Genomic DNA, 13,506 nt, shown 5'->3' with positions numbered 1-13,506 from the left:
TTTATCGAGGGTGTCAGTAGTTTCTGCTCGTCTTTATCGAGGGTGTCAGTAGTTTCTGCTCGTCTTTATCGAGGGTGTCAGTAGTTTCTGCTCGTCTTTATCGAGGGTGTCAGTAGTTTCTGCTCGTCTTTATCGAGGGTGTCAGTAGTTTCTGCTCGTCTTTATCGAGGGTGTCAGTAGTTTCTGCTCGTCTTTATCGAGGGTGTCAGTAATTTATGCTGTCTTTATCGAGGGTGTCAGTAATTTATGCTCGTCTTTATCGAGGGTGTCAGTAGTTTCTGCTCGTCTTTATCGAGGGTGTCAGTAGTTTCTGCTCGTCTTTATCGAGGGTGTCAGTAGTTTCTGCTCGTCTTTATCGAGGGTGTCAGTAGTTTCTGCTCGTCTTTATCGAGGGTGTCAGTAGTTTCTGCTCGTCTTTATCGAGGGTGTCAGTAGTTTCTGCTCGTCTTTATCGAGGGTGTCAGTAGTTTCTGCTCGTCTTTATCGAGGGTGTCAGTAGTTTCTGCTCGTGTCTTTTATCGAGGGTGTCAGTAGTTTCTGCTCGTCTTTATCGAGGGTGTCAGTAGTTTCTGCTCGTCTTTATCGAGGGTGTCAGTAGTTTCTGCTCGTCTTTATCGAGGGTGTCAGTAGTTTCTGCTCGTCTTTATCGAGGGTGTCAGTAGTTTCTGCTCGTCTTTATCGAGGGTGTCAGTAGTTTCTGCTCGTCTTTATCGAGGGTGTCAGTAATTTCTGCTCGTCTTTATCGAGGGTGTCAGTAATTTATGCTCGTCTTTATCGAGGTGTCAGTAGTTTGCTCGTCTTTATCGAGGGTGTCAGTAGTTTCTGCTCGTCTTTATCGAGGGTGTCAGTAGTTTCTGCTCGTCTTTATCGAGGGTGTCAGTAGTTTCTGCTGCGTCTTTATCGAGGGTGTCAGTAGTTTCTGCTCGTCTTTATCGAGGGTGTCAGTAGTTTCTGCTCGTCTTTATCGAGGGTGTCAGTAGTTTCTGCTCGTCTTTATCGAGGGTGTCAGTAGTTTCTGCTCGTCTTTATCGAGGGTGTCAGTAGTTTCTGCTCGTCTTTATCGAGGGTGTCAGTAATTTATGCTCGTCTTTATCGAGGGTGTCAGTAATTTATGCTCGTCTTTATCGAGGGTGTCAGTAGTTTCTGCTCGTCTTTATCGAGGGTGTCAGTAGTTTCTGCTCGTCTTTATCGAGGGTGTCAGTAGTTTCTGCTCGTCTTTATTGTCAGTAGTTTCTGCTCGTCTTTATCGAGGGTGTCAGTAGTTTCTGCTCGTCTTTATTGTCAGTAATTTCTGCTCGTCTTTATCGAGGGTGTCAGTAATTTCTGCTCGTCTTTATCGAGGTGTCAGTAATTTCTGCTCGTCTTTATCGAGGGTGTCAGTAATTTCCGTTTCTGCTCGTCTTTATCGAGGGTGTCAGTAGTTTCCGCTCGTCTTTATCGAGGGTGTCAGTAGTTTCTGCTCGTCTTTATCGAGGGTGTCAGTAATTTCTGCTCGTCTTTATCGAGGGTGTCAGTAATTTCTGCTCGTCTTTATCGAGGGTGTCAGTAATTTCTGCTCGTCTTTATCGAGGGTGTCAGTAATTTCTGCTCGTCTTTATGTGTCAGTAATTTCTGCTCGTGAGGTGTCAGTAATTTCTGCTCTCTTTATCGAGGGTGTCAGTAATTTCGGCTCGTCTTTATCGAGGGTCTTTATCGAGGGTGTAATTTCAGTGTCAGTTTCTGCTCGTCTTTATCGAGGGTGTCAGTAGTTTCCGCTTTCGTCTTTTATCGGGGTGTCAGTAATTTCGGCTTTATCGTCTTTATCGGGGTGTCAGTAATTTCGGCTCGTCTTTATCGGGGTGTCAGTAATTTCGGCTCGTCTTTATCGGGGTGTCAGTAATTTCGCTCGTCTTTATCGGGGTGTCAGTTATTTCGGCTCGTCTTTATCGGGGGTGTCAGTAATTTCTGCTCGTCTTTATCGAGGGTGTCAGTAGTTTCTGCTCGTCTTTATCGAGGGTATCAGTAATTTCTGCTCGTCTTTATCGAGGGTGTCAGTAGTTTCTGCTCGTCTTTATCGAGGGTGTCAGTAATTTCTGCTCGTCTTTATCGAGGGTATCAGTCATTTCTGCTCGTCTTTATCGGGGTGTCAGTCATTTCTGCTCGTCTTTATCGAGGGTGTCAGTAATTTCCGCTCGTCTTTATCGAGGGGGTCAGTAATTTCTGCCTTCTTCTTCTTCTTCTTCTTCTTCTGATCGTTCTTCTTCTTCTTCTCCTTCTTCTCCTTCTTTTCCTTCTTCTTCTCCTTCTCCTTCTTCTCCTTCTTTTCCTTCTTTTTCACCTTCTTCTCCTTCTAATCCTTCTTCTAATCCTTCTACTTCTTCTTCTTCTCCTCCTTATTCTTCTAATCCTTCTTCTACTTCTTCTCCTTCTAATCCTTCTACTTCTTCTCCTAATCCTTCTTCTTCTAATTGTTCTTCTTCTGATCGTTCTTCTCCTTCTTCTCCTTCTTTTCCTTCTTTTTCACCTTCTTCTCCTTCTAATCCTTCTTCTAATCCTTCTACTTCTTCTACTTCTTCTTCTTCTCCTCCTTATTCTTCTAATCCTTCTTCTACTTCTTCTCCTTCTAATCCTTCTACTTCTTCTACTTCTTCTTCTTCTCCTCCTTATTCTTCTAATCCTTCTTCTACTTCTTCTCCTTCTAATCCTTCTACTTCTTCTCCTAATCCTTCTTCTTCTAATTGTTCTTCTTCTGATCGTTCTCCTTCTTCTTCTCCTTCTTCTCCTTCTTTTTCACCTTCTTCTCCTTCTAATCCTTCTTTTTCACCTTCTTCTCCTTCTAATCCTTCTTTTTCGCCTTCTTCTCCTTCTAATCCTTCTTCTTCTCCTAATCCTTCTCCTCCTTCTTTTTTGCCTTCTTCTCCTTCTTCTTCTCCTAATCCTTATTCTTCTAATCCTTCTTTTCCTTCTTCTTCTCCTAATCCTTCTTCTTCTTCTCCTAATCCTTCTCCTCCTTCTTTTTCGCCTTCTTCTCCTTCTTCTCCTTCTTCTTCTCCTAATCCTTATTCTTCTAATCCTTCTTCTCCTTCTTTTTCGCCTTCTTCTCCTAATCATTCTTCTCCTTCTTCTTCTCCTTCTTCCTCCTCTTCTTCCCTCCAGAGTGCGTTTCCTGCTGGGTGGTCGCCAAGGAGAGTTTAAGTTCCTTCCCCCGCCGGGCTACGCTCCGTGTTTCGAGGCTGTGCTACCCAGGGAGAAGCTGAGAGTGGAACACAGCCAGGAGTACAAGGAGGACCACAGTGAGACCAGGGATCTACTGGGTCCCACCATCACCCTGTCCCAGGCTGCCTTCACCCCTACACCTGTTGACACCAGCCAGGTGGGTAAAGAAAACCCTTTACTATACTGTGTCATGGTGGGTGTCAACTCTACTTTAACTAGTCAACAACTAACAGGGGGTAAGGTCAATTGACTAGCCTCCCTTGCCTCAGTAGTTAGCCCAGATATACTTTAACTAGTCAACAACTAACAGGGGTTAAGGTCAAGTGACTAGCCTTCCTTGCCTCAGTAGTTAGCCCAGATATACTTTAACTAGTCAACAACTAACAGGGGTTAAGGTCAAGTGACTAGCCTCCCTTGCCTCAGTAGTTAGCCCATATCTACTTTAACTAGTCAACAACTAACAGGGGTTAAGGTCAAGTGACTAGCCTTCCTTGCCTCAGTAGTTAGCCCAGATCTACTTTAACTTGTCAACAACTAACAGGGTTAAGGTCAAGTGACTAGCCTTCCTTGCCTCAGTAGTTAGCCCAGATATACTTTAACTAGTCAACAACTAACAGGGGTTAAGGTCAAGTGACTAGCCTCCCTTGCCTCAGTAGTTAGCCCATATCTACTTTAACTAGTCAACAACTAACAGGGGTTAAGGTCAAGTGACTAGCCTTCCTTGCCTCAGTAGTTAGCCCAGATATACTTTAACTAGTCAACAACTAACAGGGGTTAAGGTCAAGTGACTAGCCTTCCTTGCCTCAGTAGTTAGCCCAGATCAACACTAGTTATAACAAAGTGAGGTCCCAGAACAACAACCTCTGTCCCCATGTACTGTGTGGGTAATGCTTCTGGCCAATGGCCTGGACTTCCTGGGTATCATGTGATGTGGTTTCAGGTTGTTCTGCCTCCTCACCTGGAGAGGATCAGGGAGAAGTTGGCAGAGAACATCCATGAGCTGTGGGTGATGAACAAGATTGACCTGGGCTGGACGTACGGAGCTGTGAGTACACACGTGCACGCTCACACAAGCACGCACGGTCACACGTGCACGCTCACACAAGCACGCACGGTCACACGTGCACGCTAATGATGTGCGGGTCAGCTGTTTGTTCACCTGCACCTCCTGAAATGACTAATAACCCATCCACAACTGTTTAGAACTGCGTAAAACTGAAACATTTTTTGGGAATTGCAGGAAATAAACTTTAAAATGTTCATTTTTCTCTCCGCCGTCAAGACGGGGTCATTACATTTTCTTTCCCACTTGGTGAGGGGGGGGCAAATCTCGCATAGGGCCTCCAAAAGACTAGAGCCGGCCCAGGTCATTACTTGTTGCCCTAGAAGACTAAATAAACCCTTACTCACTAGAATGTAATAAATCATAGAATGACATCAGTTGGTTTTCTCTTTCCTCTAGAGCAGCAAGGGGGTAGACTGTCCTGTAGGGGGTAGACTGGGGGTAGACTGCCACGTAGGGGGTTAGACTGTCCTGTAGGGGGTAGACTGCCACGTAGGGGGTAGACTGCCCTGTAGGGGGTAGACTGCCCTGTAGGGGGTAGACTGTCCTGTAGGGGGTAGACTGCCCTGTAGGGGGTTAGACTGTCCTGTAGGGGGTAGACTGCCCTGTAGGGGTTAGACTGTCCTGTAGGGGGTAGACTGTCCTGTAGGGGGTAGACTGCCCTGTAGGGGGTTAGACTGTCCTGTAGGGGGTAGACTGCCACGTAGGGGGTTAGACTGCCCTGTAGGGGGTAGACTGCCCTGTAGGGGGTAGACTGCCCTGTAGGGGGTGAGACTGTCCTGTAGGGGTTAGACTGCCCTGTAGGGGGTAGACTGCCACATAGGGGTTAGACTGTCCTGTAGGGGTTAGACTGCCCTGTAGGGGTTAGACTGTCCTGTAGGGGTTAGACTGCCCTGTAGGGTTATTTCTTGTTATTTCTTACACTAGTACCCCAGGTCATCTTAGGTTTCTTTACATACAGCCGACAAGAACTACTGAATATAAGATCAGCGTCAACTCACCATCAGTACGACCAAGAATATGTTTTTCGCGATGCGGATCCTGAGTTCTGCCTTACAACCAGTGTAACCGAGTGGATCACATGCAGCGACCAAAAAAAAAAAAAAAAAACGACTCAGAAAAAGAGGGAAACGAAGCGGTCTTCTGGTCAGACTCCGGAGACGGGCACATCGTGCACCACTCCCCAGCATTCTTCTTGCCAATGTCCAGTCTCTTGACAACAAGGTTGATGAAATCCGAGCAAGGGTAGCATTCCAGAGGGACATCAGAGACTGTAACGTTCTCTGCTTCACGGAAACATGGCTCACTGGAGAGACGCAATCCGAAGCGGTGCAGCCAGCGGGTTTCTCCACGCATCGCGCCGACAGAAACAAACATCTCTCTGGTAAGAAGACGGGCGGGGGCGTATGCCTTATGGCCAACGTGACATGGTGTGATGAAGGAAACATACAGGAACTCAAATCCTTCTGTTCACCTGATTTAGAATTCCTCACAATCAAATGTAGACCGCATTATCTACCAAGAGAATTCTCTTCGATTATAATCACAGCCGTATATATCCCCCCCCAAGCAGACACATCGATGGCTCTGAACGAACTTTATTTAACTCTCTGCAAACTGGAAACGATTTATCCGGAGGCTGCATTCATTGTAGCTGGGGATTTTAACAAGGCTAATCTGAAAACAAGACTCCCTAAATTTTATCAGCATATTGATTGCACAACCAGGGGTGGAAAGACCCTGGATCATTGTTACTCTAACTTCCGCGACGCATATAAGGCCCTGCCCCGCCCCCCTTTCGGAAAAGCTGACCACGACTCCATTTTGTTGATCCCTGCCTACAGACAGAAACTAAAACAAGAAGCTCCCACGCTGAGGTCTGTCCAACGCTGGTCCGACCAAGCTGACTCCACACTCCAAGACTGCTTCCACCACGTGGACTGGGAGATGTTTCGTATTGCGTCAGACAACAACATTGACGAATACGCTGATACGGTGTGCGAGTTCATTAGAACGTGCGTTGAAGATGTCGTTCCCATAGCAACGATTAAAACATTCCCTAACCAGAAACCATGGATTGATGGCAGCATTCGTGTGAAACTGAAGGCACGAACCACTGCTTTTAATCAGGGCAAGGTGTCTGGTAACATGACTGAATACAAACAGTGCAGCTATTCCCTCCGCAAGGCTATCAAACAAGCTAAGCGCCAGTACAGAGACAAAGTAGAATCTCAATTCAACGGCTCAGACACAAGAGGTATGTGGCAGGGTCTACAGTCAATCACGGACTACAGGAAGAAACCCAGCCCAGTCACGGACCAGGATGTCTTGCTCCCAGGCAGACTAAATAACTTTTTTCCCGCTTTGAGGACAATACAGTGCCACTGACACGGCCTGCAACGGAATCATGCGGTCTCTCCTTCACTGCAGCCGAAGTGAGTAAGACATTTAAACGTGTTAACCCTCGCAAGGCTGCAGGCCCAGACGGCATCCCCAGCCGCGCCCTCAGAGCATGCGCAGACCAGCTGGCCGGTGTGTTTACGGACATATTCAACCAATCCCTATACCAGTCTGCTGTTCCCACATGCTTCAAGAGGGCCACCATTGTTCCTGTTCCCAAGAAAGCTAAGGTAACTGAGCTAAACGACTACCGCCCCGTAGCACTCACATCCGTCATCATGAAGTGCTTTGAGAGACTAGTCAAGGACCATATCACCTCCACCCTACCTGACACCCTTGACCCACTCCAATTTGCTTACCGCCCAAATAGGTCCACAGACGATGCAATCTCAACCACACTGCACACTGCCCTAACCCATCTGGACAAGAGGAATACCTATGTGAGAATGCTGTTCATCGACTACAGCTCGGCATTCAACACCATAGTACCCTCCAAGCTCGTCATCAAGCTCGAGACCCTGGGTCTCGACCCCGCCCTGTGCAACTGGGTACTGGACTTCCTGACGGGCCGCCCCCAGGTGGTGAGGGTAGGCAACAACATCTCCTCCCCGCTGATCCTCAACACTGGGGCCCCACAAGGGTGCGTTCTGAGCCCCCTCCTGTACTCCCTGTTCACCCACGACTGCGTGGCCATGCACGCCTCCAACTCAATCATCAAGTTTGCGGACGACACAACAGTGGTAGGCTTGATCACCAACAACGACGAGACGGCCTACAGGGAGGAGGTGAGGGCCCTCGGAGTGTGGTGTCAGGAAAATAACCTCACACTCAACGTCAACAAAACTAAGGAGATGATTGTGGACTTCAGGAAACAGCAGAGGGAACACCCCCATCCACATCGATGGAACAGTAGTGGAGAGGGTAGCAAGTTTTAAGTTCCTCGGCATACACATCACAGACAAACTGAATTGGTCCACTCACACAGACAGCATCGTGAGGAAGGCGCAGCAGCGCCTCTTCAACCTCAGGAGGCTGAAGAAATTCGGCTTGTCACCAAAAGCACTCACAAACTTCTACAGATGCACAATCGAGAGCATCCTGGCGGGCTGTATCACCGCCTGGTATGGCAACTGCACCGCCCTCAACCGTAAGGCTCTCCAGAGGGTAGTGAGGTCTGCACAACGCATCACCGGGGGCAAACTACCTGCCCTCCAGGACACCTACACCACCCGATGCTACAGGAAGGCCATAAAGATCATCAAGGACATCAACCACCCGAGCCACTGCCTGTTCACCCCGCTGTCATCCAGAAGGCGAGGTCAGTACAGGTGCATCAAAGCTGGGACCGAGAGACTGAAAAACAGCTTCTATCTCAAGGCCATCAGACTGTTAAACAGCCACCACTAACATTGAGTGGCTACTGCCAACACACTGTCAATGACACTGACTCTACTCCAGCCACTTTAATCATGGGAATTGATGGGAAATTATGTAAATATATCACTAGCCACTTTAAACAATGCTACCTTATATAATGTTACTTACCCTACATTGTTCATCTCATATGCATACGTTGATACTGTACTCTATATCATCGACTGCATCCTTATGTAATACATGTATCACTAGCCACTTTAACTATGCCACTTGGTTTACATACTTATCTCATATGTATATACTGTACTCGATATCATCTACTGTATCTTGCCTATGCTGCTCTGTACCATCACTCATTCATATATCCTTATGTACATATTCTTTATCCCCTTACACTGTGTATAAGACAGTAGTTTTTTTTTTGGAATTGTTAGTTAGATTACTTGCTCGTTATTACTGCATTGTCGGAACTAGAAGCACAAGCATTTCGCTACACTCGCATTAACATCTGCTAACCATGTGTATGTGACAAATAAAATTTGATTTGATTTGATTTGATTTGATTTAGGGGTAGACTGCCCTGTAGGGGGTAGACTGCCACGTAGGGGGTTAGACTGTCCTGTAGGGGTTAGACTGCCCTGTAGGGGTTAGACTGCCCTGTAGGGGTTAGACTGCCCTGTAGGGGGTTAGACTGCCCTGTAGGGGTTAGACTGCCCTGTAGGGGGTTAGACTGCCCTGTAGGGGGTTAGACTGCCCTGTAGGGGTTAGACTGCCCTGTAGGGGTTAGACTGCCCTGTAGAGGGTTAGACTGCCCTGTAGGGGGTTAGACTGCCCTGTAGGGGTTTAGACTGCCCTGTAGGGGTTTAGACTGCCCTGTAGGGGTTAGACTGCCCTGTAGAGGGTTAGACTGCCCTGTAGGGGGTTAGAATGCCCTGTAGGGGTTTAGACTGCCCTGTAGGGGGTTAGACTGCCCTGTAGAGGGTTAGACTGCCCTGTAGGGGGTTAGAATGCCCTGTAGAGGGTTAGACTGCCCTGTAGGGGGTTAGAATGCCCTGTAGGGGTTTAGACTGCCCTGTAGGGGTTAGAATGCCCTGTAGGGGGTTAGACTGCCCTGTAGGGTTGTAGGGGTTAGACTGCCCTGTAGGGTTGTAGGGGTAGACTGCCCTGTAGGGTTGTAGGGGTTAGACTCTAGAGTTGTAGGGGTTAGACTGCCCTGTAGGGTTGTAGGGGTTAGACTGCCCTGTAGGGTTGTAGGGGTTAGACTGCCCTGTAGGGGTTAGACTGCCCTGTAGGGGGTTAGACTGCCCTGTAGGGGGTTAGACTGCCCTGTAGGGGGTTAGAATGCCCTGCAGGGGTTAGACTGCCCTGTAGGGTTGTAGGGGTTCGACTGCCCTGTAGGGTTGTAGGGGTTAGACTGCCCTGTAGGGTTGCAGGGGGGTTTGAATACCCGAGTCGAAAAGGTGAAACATCGGTCAACGTTGTCTTCAGCAAGGCACTTAACCTTCATTGGCTCCAGGTGTACTGTTCTACTCTGCATGTGAAAATGAAACATTTAATTGGATATATTTTTTTAACCCGGTCAGTGTCTTCTCAGGCCTCGGTCACCACCTATCAGACAGGGGTGGGGTGACTGCTACAGACATTAGTGACACCGCGGGAAGTCCTGGAGCTACGCTGGTTATCCTCTACCACTTACAGTCAACATATCCCTGTCGGTTTAGACATATCCCTCCACTAAACAGAAACAGTTCCTGCGTGGGATACTGCCAGTCTCTCAGGGCCTCTCTTACCCCCAGCAGGTAGTTGAGGATTCAGATAATGCTGTTGTGTTGCAGGTACGGGACGATAACAGATAATGCTGTTGTGTTGCAGGTACGGGACAACAACAGATAATGCTGTTGTGTTGCAGGTACGGGACAACAACAGATAATGCTGTTGTGTTGCAGGTATGGGACATCAACAGATAATGCTGTTGTGTTGCAGGTTCGGGAAAATAAACAGATAATGCTGTTGTGTTGCAGGTACGGGACGATAACAGATAATGCTGTTGTGTTGCAGGTACGGGACGATAACAGATAATGGTGTTGTGTTGCAGGTACGGGACGATAACAAGCGGCAGCATCCTTGTCTGGTGGAGTTCTCCAAGCTGCCTGAGCAGGAGAGGAGCTACAACCTACAGATGTCTCTGGAGACTCTCAAGTAAGTTACCACCCTGGATACTGTTGCTGCTCTGTATAATACCTAGTTACCACCCTGGATACTGTTTTCGCTGGGTACAATCCCTAGTTACCACCCTGGATACTATTCCTTCTGGGTACAATCCCTAGTTACCACCCTGGATACTATTCCTGCTGGGTACAACCCCCAGTTACCACCCTGGATACTGTTCCTACTGGGTACAATCCCTAGTTACCACCCTACACACCCATCCTACTGGGTACAATCCCTATTTAACACCCTGAATACTGTTCCTGTTGGTTACAACCCCCAGTTACCACCCTGGATACTGTTGCTGCTCGGTACAGTCCCTAGTTACCACCCTACATACTGTTCCTGCTGGCTACAATCCCTAGTTGAAACTATCCAGACTGTTCCTGCTGGGTACAATCCCTAGTTGAAACTATCCAGACTGTTCCTGCTGGGTACAATCCCTAGTTGAAACTATCCAGACTGTTCCTGCTGGGTACAATCCCTAGTTACCACCCTACATACTGTTCCTGCTGGGTACAATCCCTAGTTACCACCCTACATACTGTTCCTGCTGGCTACAATCCCTAGTTGAAACTATCCAGACTGTTCCTGCTGGGTACAATCCCTAGTTGAAACTATCCAGACTGTTCCTGCTGGGTACAATCCCTAGTTACCACCCTACATACTGTTCCTGCTGGCTACAATCCCTAGTTGAAACTATCCAGACTGTTCCTGCTGGGTACAATCCCTAGTTACCACCCAACATACTGTTCCTGCTGGCTACAATCCCTAGTTGAAACTATCCAGACTGTTCCTGCTGGGTACAATCCATAGTTACCACCCTACATACTGTTCCTGCTGGCTACAATCCCTAGTTGAAACTATCCAGACTGTTCCTGCTGGCTACAATCCCTAGTTGAAACTATCCAGACTGTTCCTGCTGGGTACAATCCCTAGTTGAAACTATCCAGACTGTTCCTGCTGGCTACAATCCCTAGTTGAAACTATCCAGACTGTTCCTGCTGGGTACAATCCCTAGTTACCACCCTACATACTGTTCCTGCTGGGTACAATCCCTAGTTACCACCCTACATACTGTTCCTGCTGGCTACAATCCCTAGTTGAAACTATCCAGACTGTTCCTGCTGGGTACAATCCCTAGTTGAAACTATCCAGACTGTTCCTGCTGGGTACAGTCCCTAGTTACCACTATCCAGACTGTTCCTGCTGGGTACAATCCCTAGTTACCACCCTACATACTGTTCCTGCTGGGTACAATCCCTAGTTACCACCCTACATACTGTTCCTGCTGGGTACAATCCCTAGTTACCACCCTACATACTGTTCCTGCTGGCTACAATCCCTAGTTGAAACTATCCAGACTGTTCCTGCTGGTTTTGGCATATGACCCAAATGACACAGAGAGAACATGTAATGGAATGGAGGAATGGTCTGATGGGTGGATTTCTGTAGAACAAACATACATTTGAACTATATTGCAGTCAGTTTTATGATTTTTCAAAACATGTCCCAAGTTCTCTCGATCCGTACATCATCACAGAGTGGTTTCATTCTTTTTGTTCGACTCTTACCCATTTCTATGATCAATTAACTTTTTGACAGGAGAAATGATTTTCAATACCTGGTTCAGCTCTCCATGAACTGAATATCACACCCATTAGAGTACTTCTCTCTCAGCAAGAAACCGCCTATTTGAATTCCAGGAGTAATTTAAAAACCTGTTGGGACAACTTTGTTAGTATTAATTAATTGCATATTTCCTGGAGATGAGAAGGAGGGAGAGAGAGAGGTGTAGACCGAGACGGAGTGCCATCTAAATGCAGAAATTAATTCCGTGACCTGAATCTCAGACACATCAATGTCCCAAATGGCACTCTATTCCCTATATAGTGCACTACTTTATACTACAGCCCTATACCCTATATAGTGCACTACTTTATACTACAGCCTTATTCCCTAAATAGTGCACTACTTTATACTACAGCCCTATTCCCTATATAGTGCACTACTTTATACTACAGCCCTATACCCTATATAGTGCACTACTTTATACTACAGCCCTATTCCCTATATAGTGCACTACTTTATACTACAACCCTATTCCCTATATAGTGCACTACTTTATACTACAGCCCTATTCCCTATATAGTGCACTACTTTATACTTTTATTTATTTTATTTATTTTACCTTTATTTAACCAGGTAGGCAAGTTGAGAACAAGTTCTCATTTACAATTGCGACCTGGCCAAGATAAAGCAAAGCAGTTCGACAGATATAACGACACAGAGTTACACATGGAGTAAAACAAACATACAGTCAATAATACAGTATAAACAAGTCTATATACGATGTGAGCAAATGAGGTGAGAAGGGAGGTAAAGGCAAAAAAGGCCATGGTGGCGAAGTAAATACAATATAGCAAGTAAAACACTGGAATGGTAGTTTTGCAATGGAAGAATGTGCAAAGTAGAAATAAAAATAATGGGGTGCAAAGGAGCAAAATAAATAAATTAAAATTAAATACAGTTGGGAAAGAGGTAGTTGTTTGGGCTAAATTATAGGTGGGCTATGTACAGGTGCAGTAATCTGTGAGCTGCTCTGACAGTTGGTGCTTAAAGCTAGTGAGGGAGATAACACTACATACTAGTCCTAATACTACAGCCCTATTCCCTATATAGTACACTACTTTATACTACAGCCCTATTCCCTATATAGTGCGCTACTCTATACTACAGCCCTATTACCTATATAGTGCACTACTTTTGACCAGGGCCCAGGAATTTGGTAAAAAGTAGTGCACTATATACGGAAAAGGGTCCCATTTGGGATGCAGGCACGGCTGGAGAGCATTTTATTTTAATTATACTTTGTGGATTATAATGGAGAGTGTGTGTGTGCTCAATGGCAACATATTCCCTATATCGTGCACTACTTTTAAATTAGAGCCCTACGGGCCCTGGTCAAAAGTAGTGTACTATAAAGGGAATAGAGTTCCATTTGGGACACAGCTTGAGGCAGGGAGGGACTGGAACAGAACGGCCGGGGTCTTCTTGATGTAAACTATGAAGTCATGAAGTATGCAGTAGTGTTCACAGCAGGGATTAAACACTGTATTTCATCTGGACTCTCATGGAGCCATCAGATCTCTCTCTGTACCGTAATACCCTGTATATAGTCTCCACATTGACTCTGTACCGTAATACCCTGTATATAGTCTCCACATTGACTCTGTACTGGTACCCCCTGTATATAGTCTCCA

General features: G+C 46.6%; 1 protein-coding gene across 1 annotated transcript in view; it reads left to right on the top strand.

The window, feature by feature from the left end:
* Nucleotides 1-3,135: 3,135 nt before the first annotated feature.
* Nucleotides 3,136-13,506, top strand: part of LOC112242170 (ryanodine receptor 2-like) — a gene marked incomplete at its 5' end in the record, with an annotated part of 51,940 nt that continues 41,569 nt past the window's right edge. Inside the window, 3 exons of the mRNA XM_042313756.1 lie at nt 3,136-3,352; nt 4,136-4,240; nt 10,131-10,234. Of these exons, the coding sequence (XP_042169690.1) occupies nt 3,136-3,352; nt 4,136-4,240; nt 10,131-10,234 (426 nt within the window). The remainder of the gene's footprint in view (nt 3,353-4,135; nt 4,241-10,130; nt 10,235-13,506) is intronic.

This window comes from Oncorhynchus tshawytscha, unplaced genomic scaffold (genome assembly GCF_018296145.1).
Source record: "Oncorhynchus tshawytscha isolate Ot180627B unplaced genomic scaffold, Otsh_v2.0 Un_contig_9575_pilon_pilon, whole genome shotgun sequence".
NCBI lineage: Eukaryota > Metazoa > Chordata > Actinopteri > Salmoniformes > Salmonidae > Oncorhynchus > Oncorhynchus tshawytscha.
This window is presented reverse-complemented; position numbering and strand designations above follow the sequence as displayed.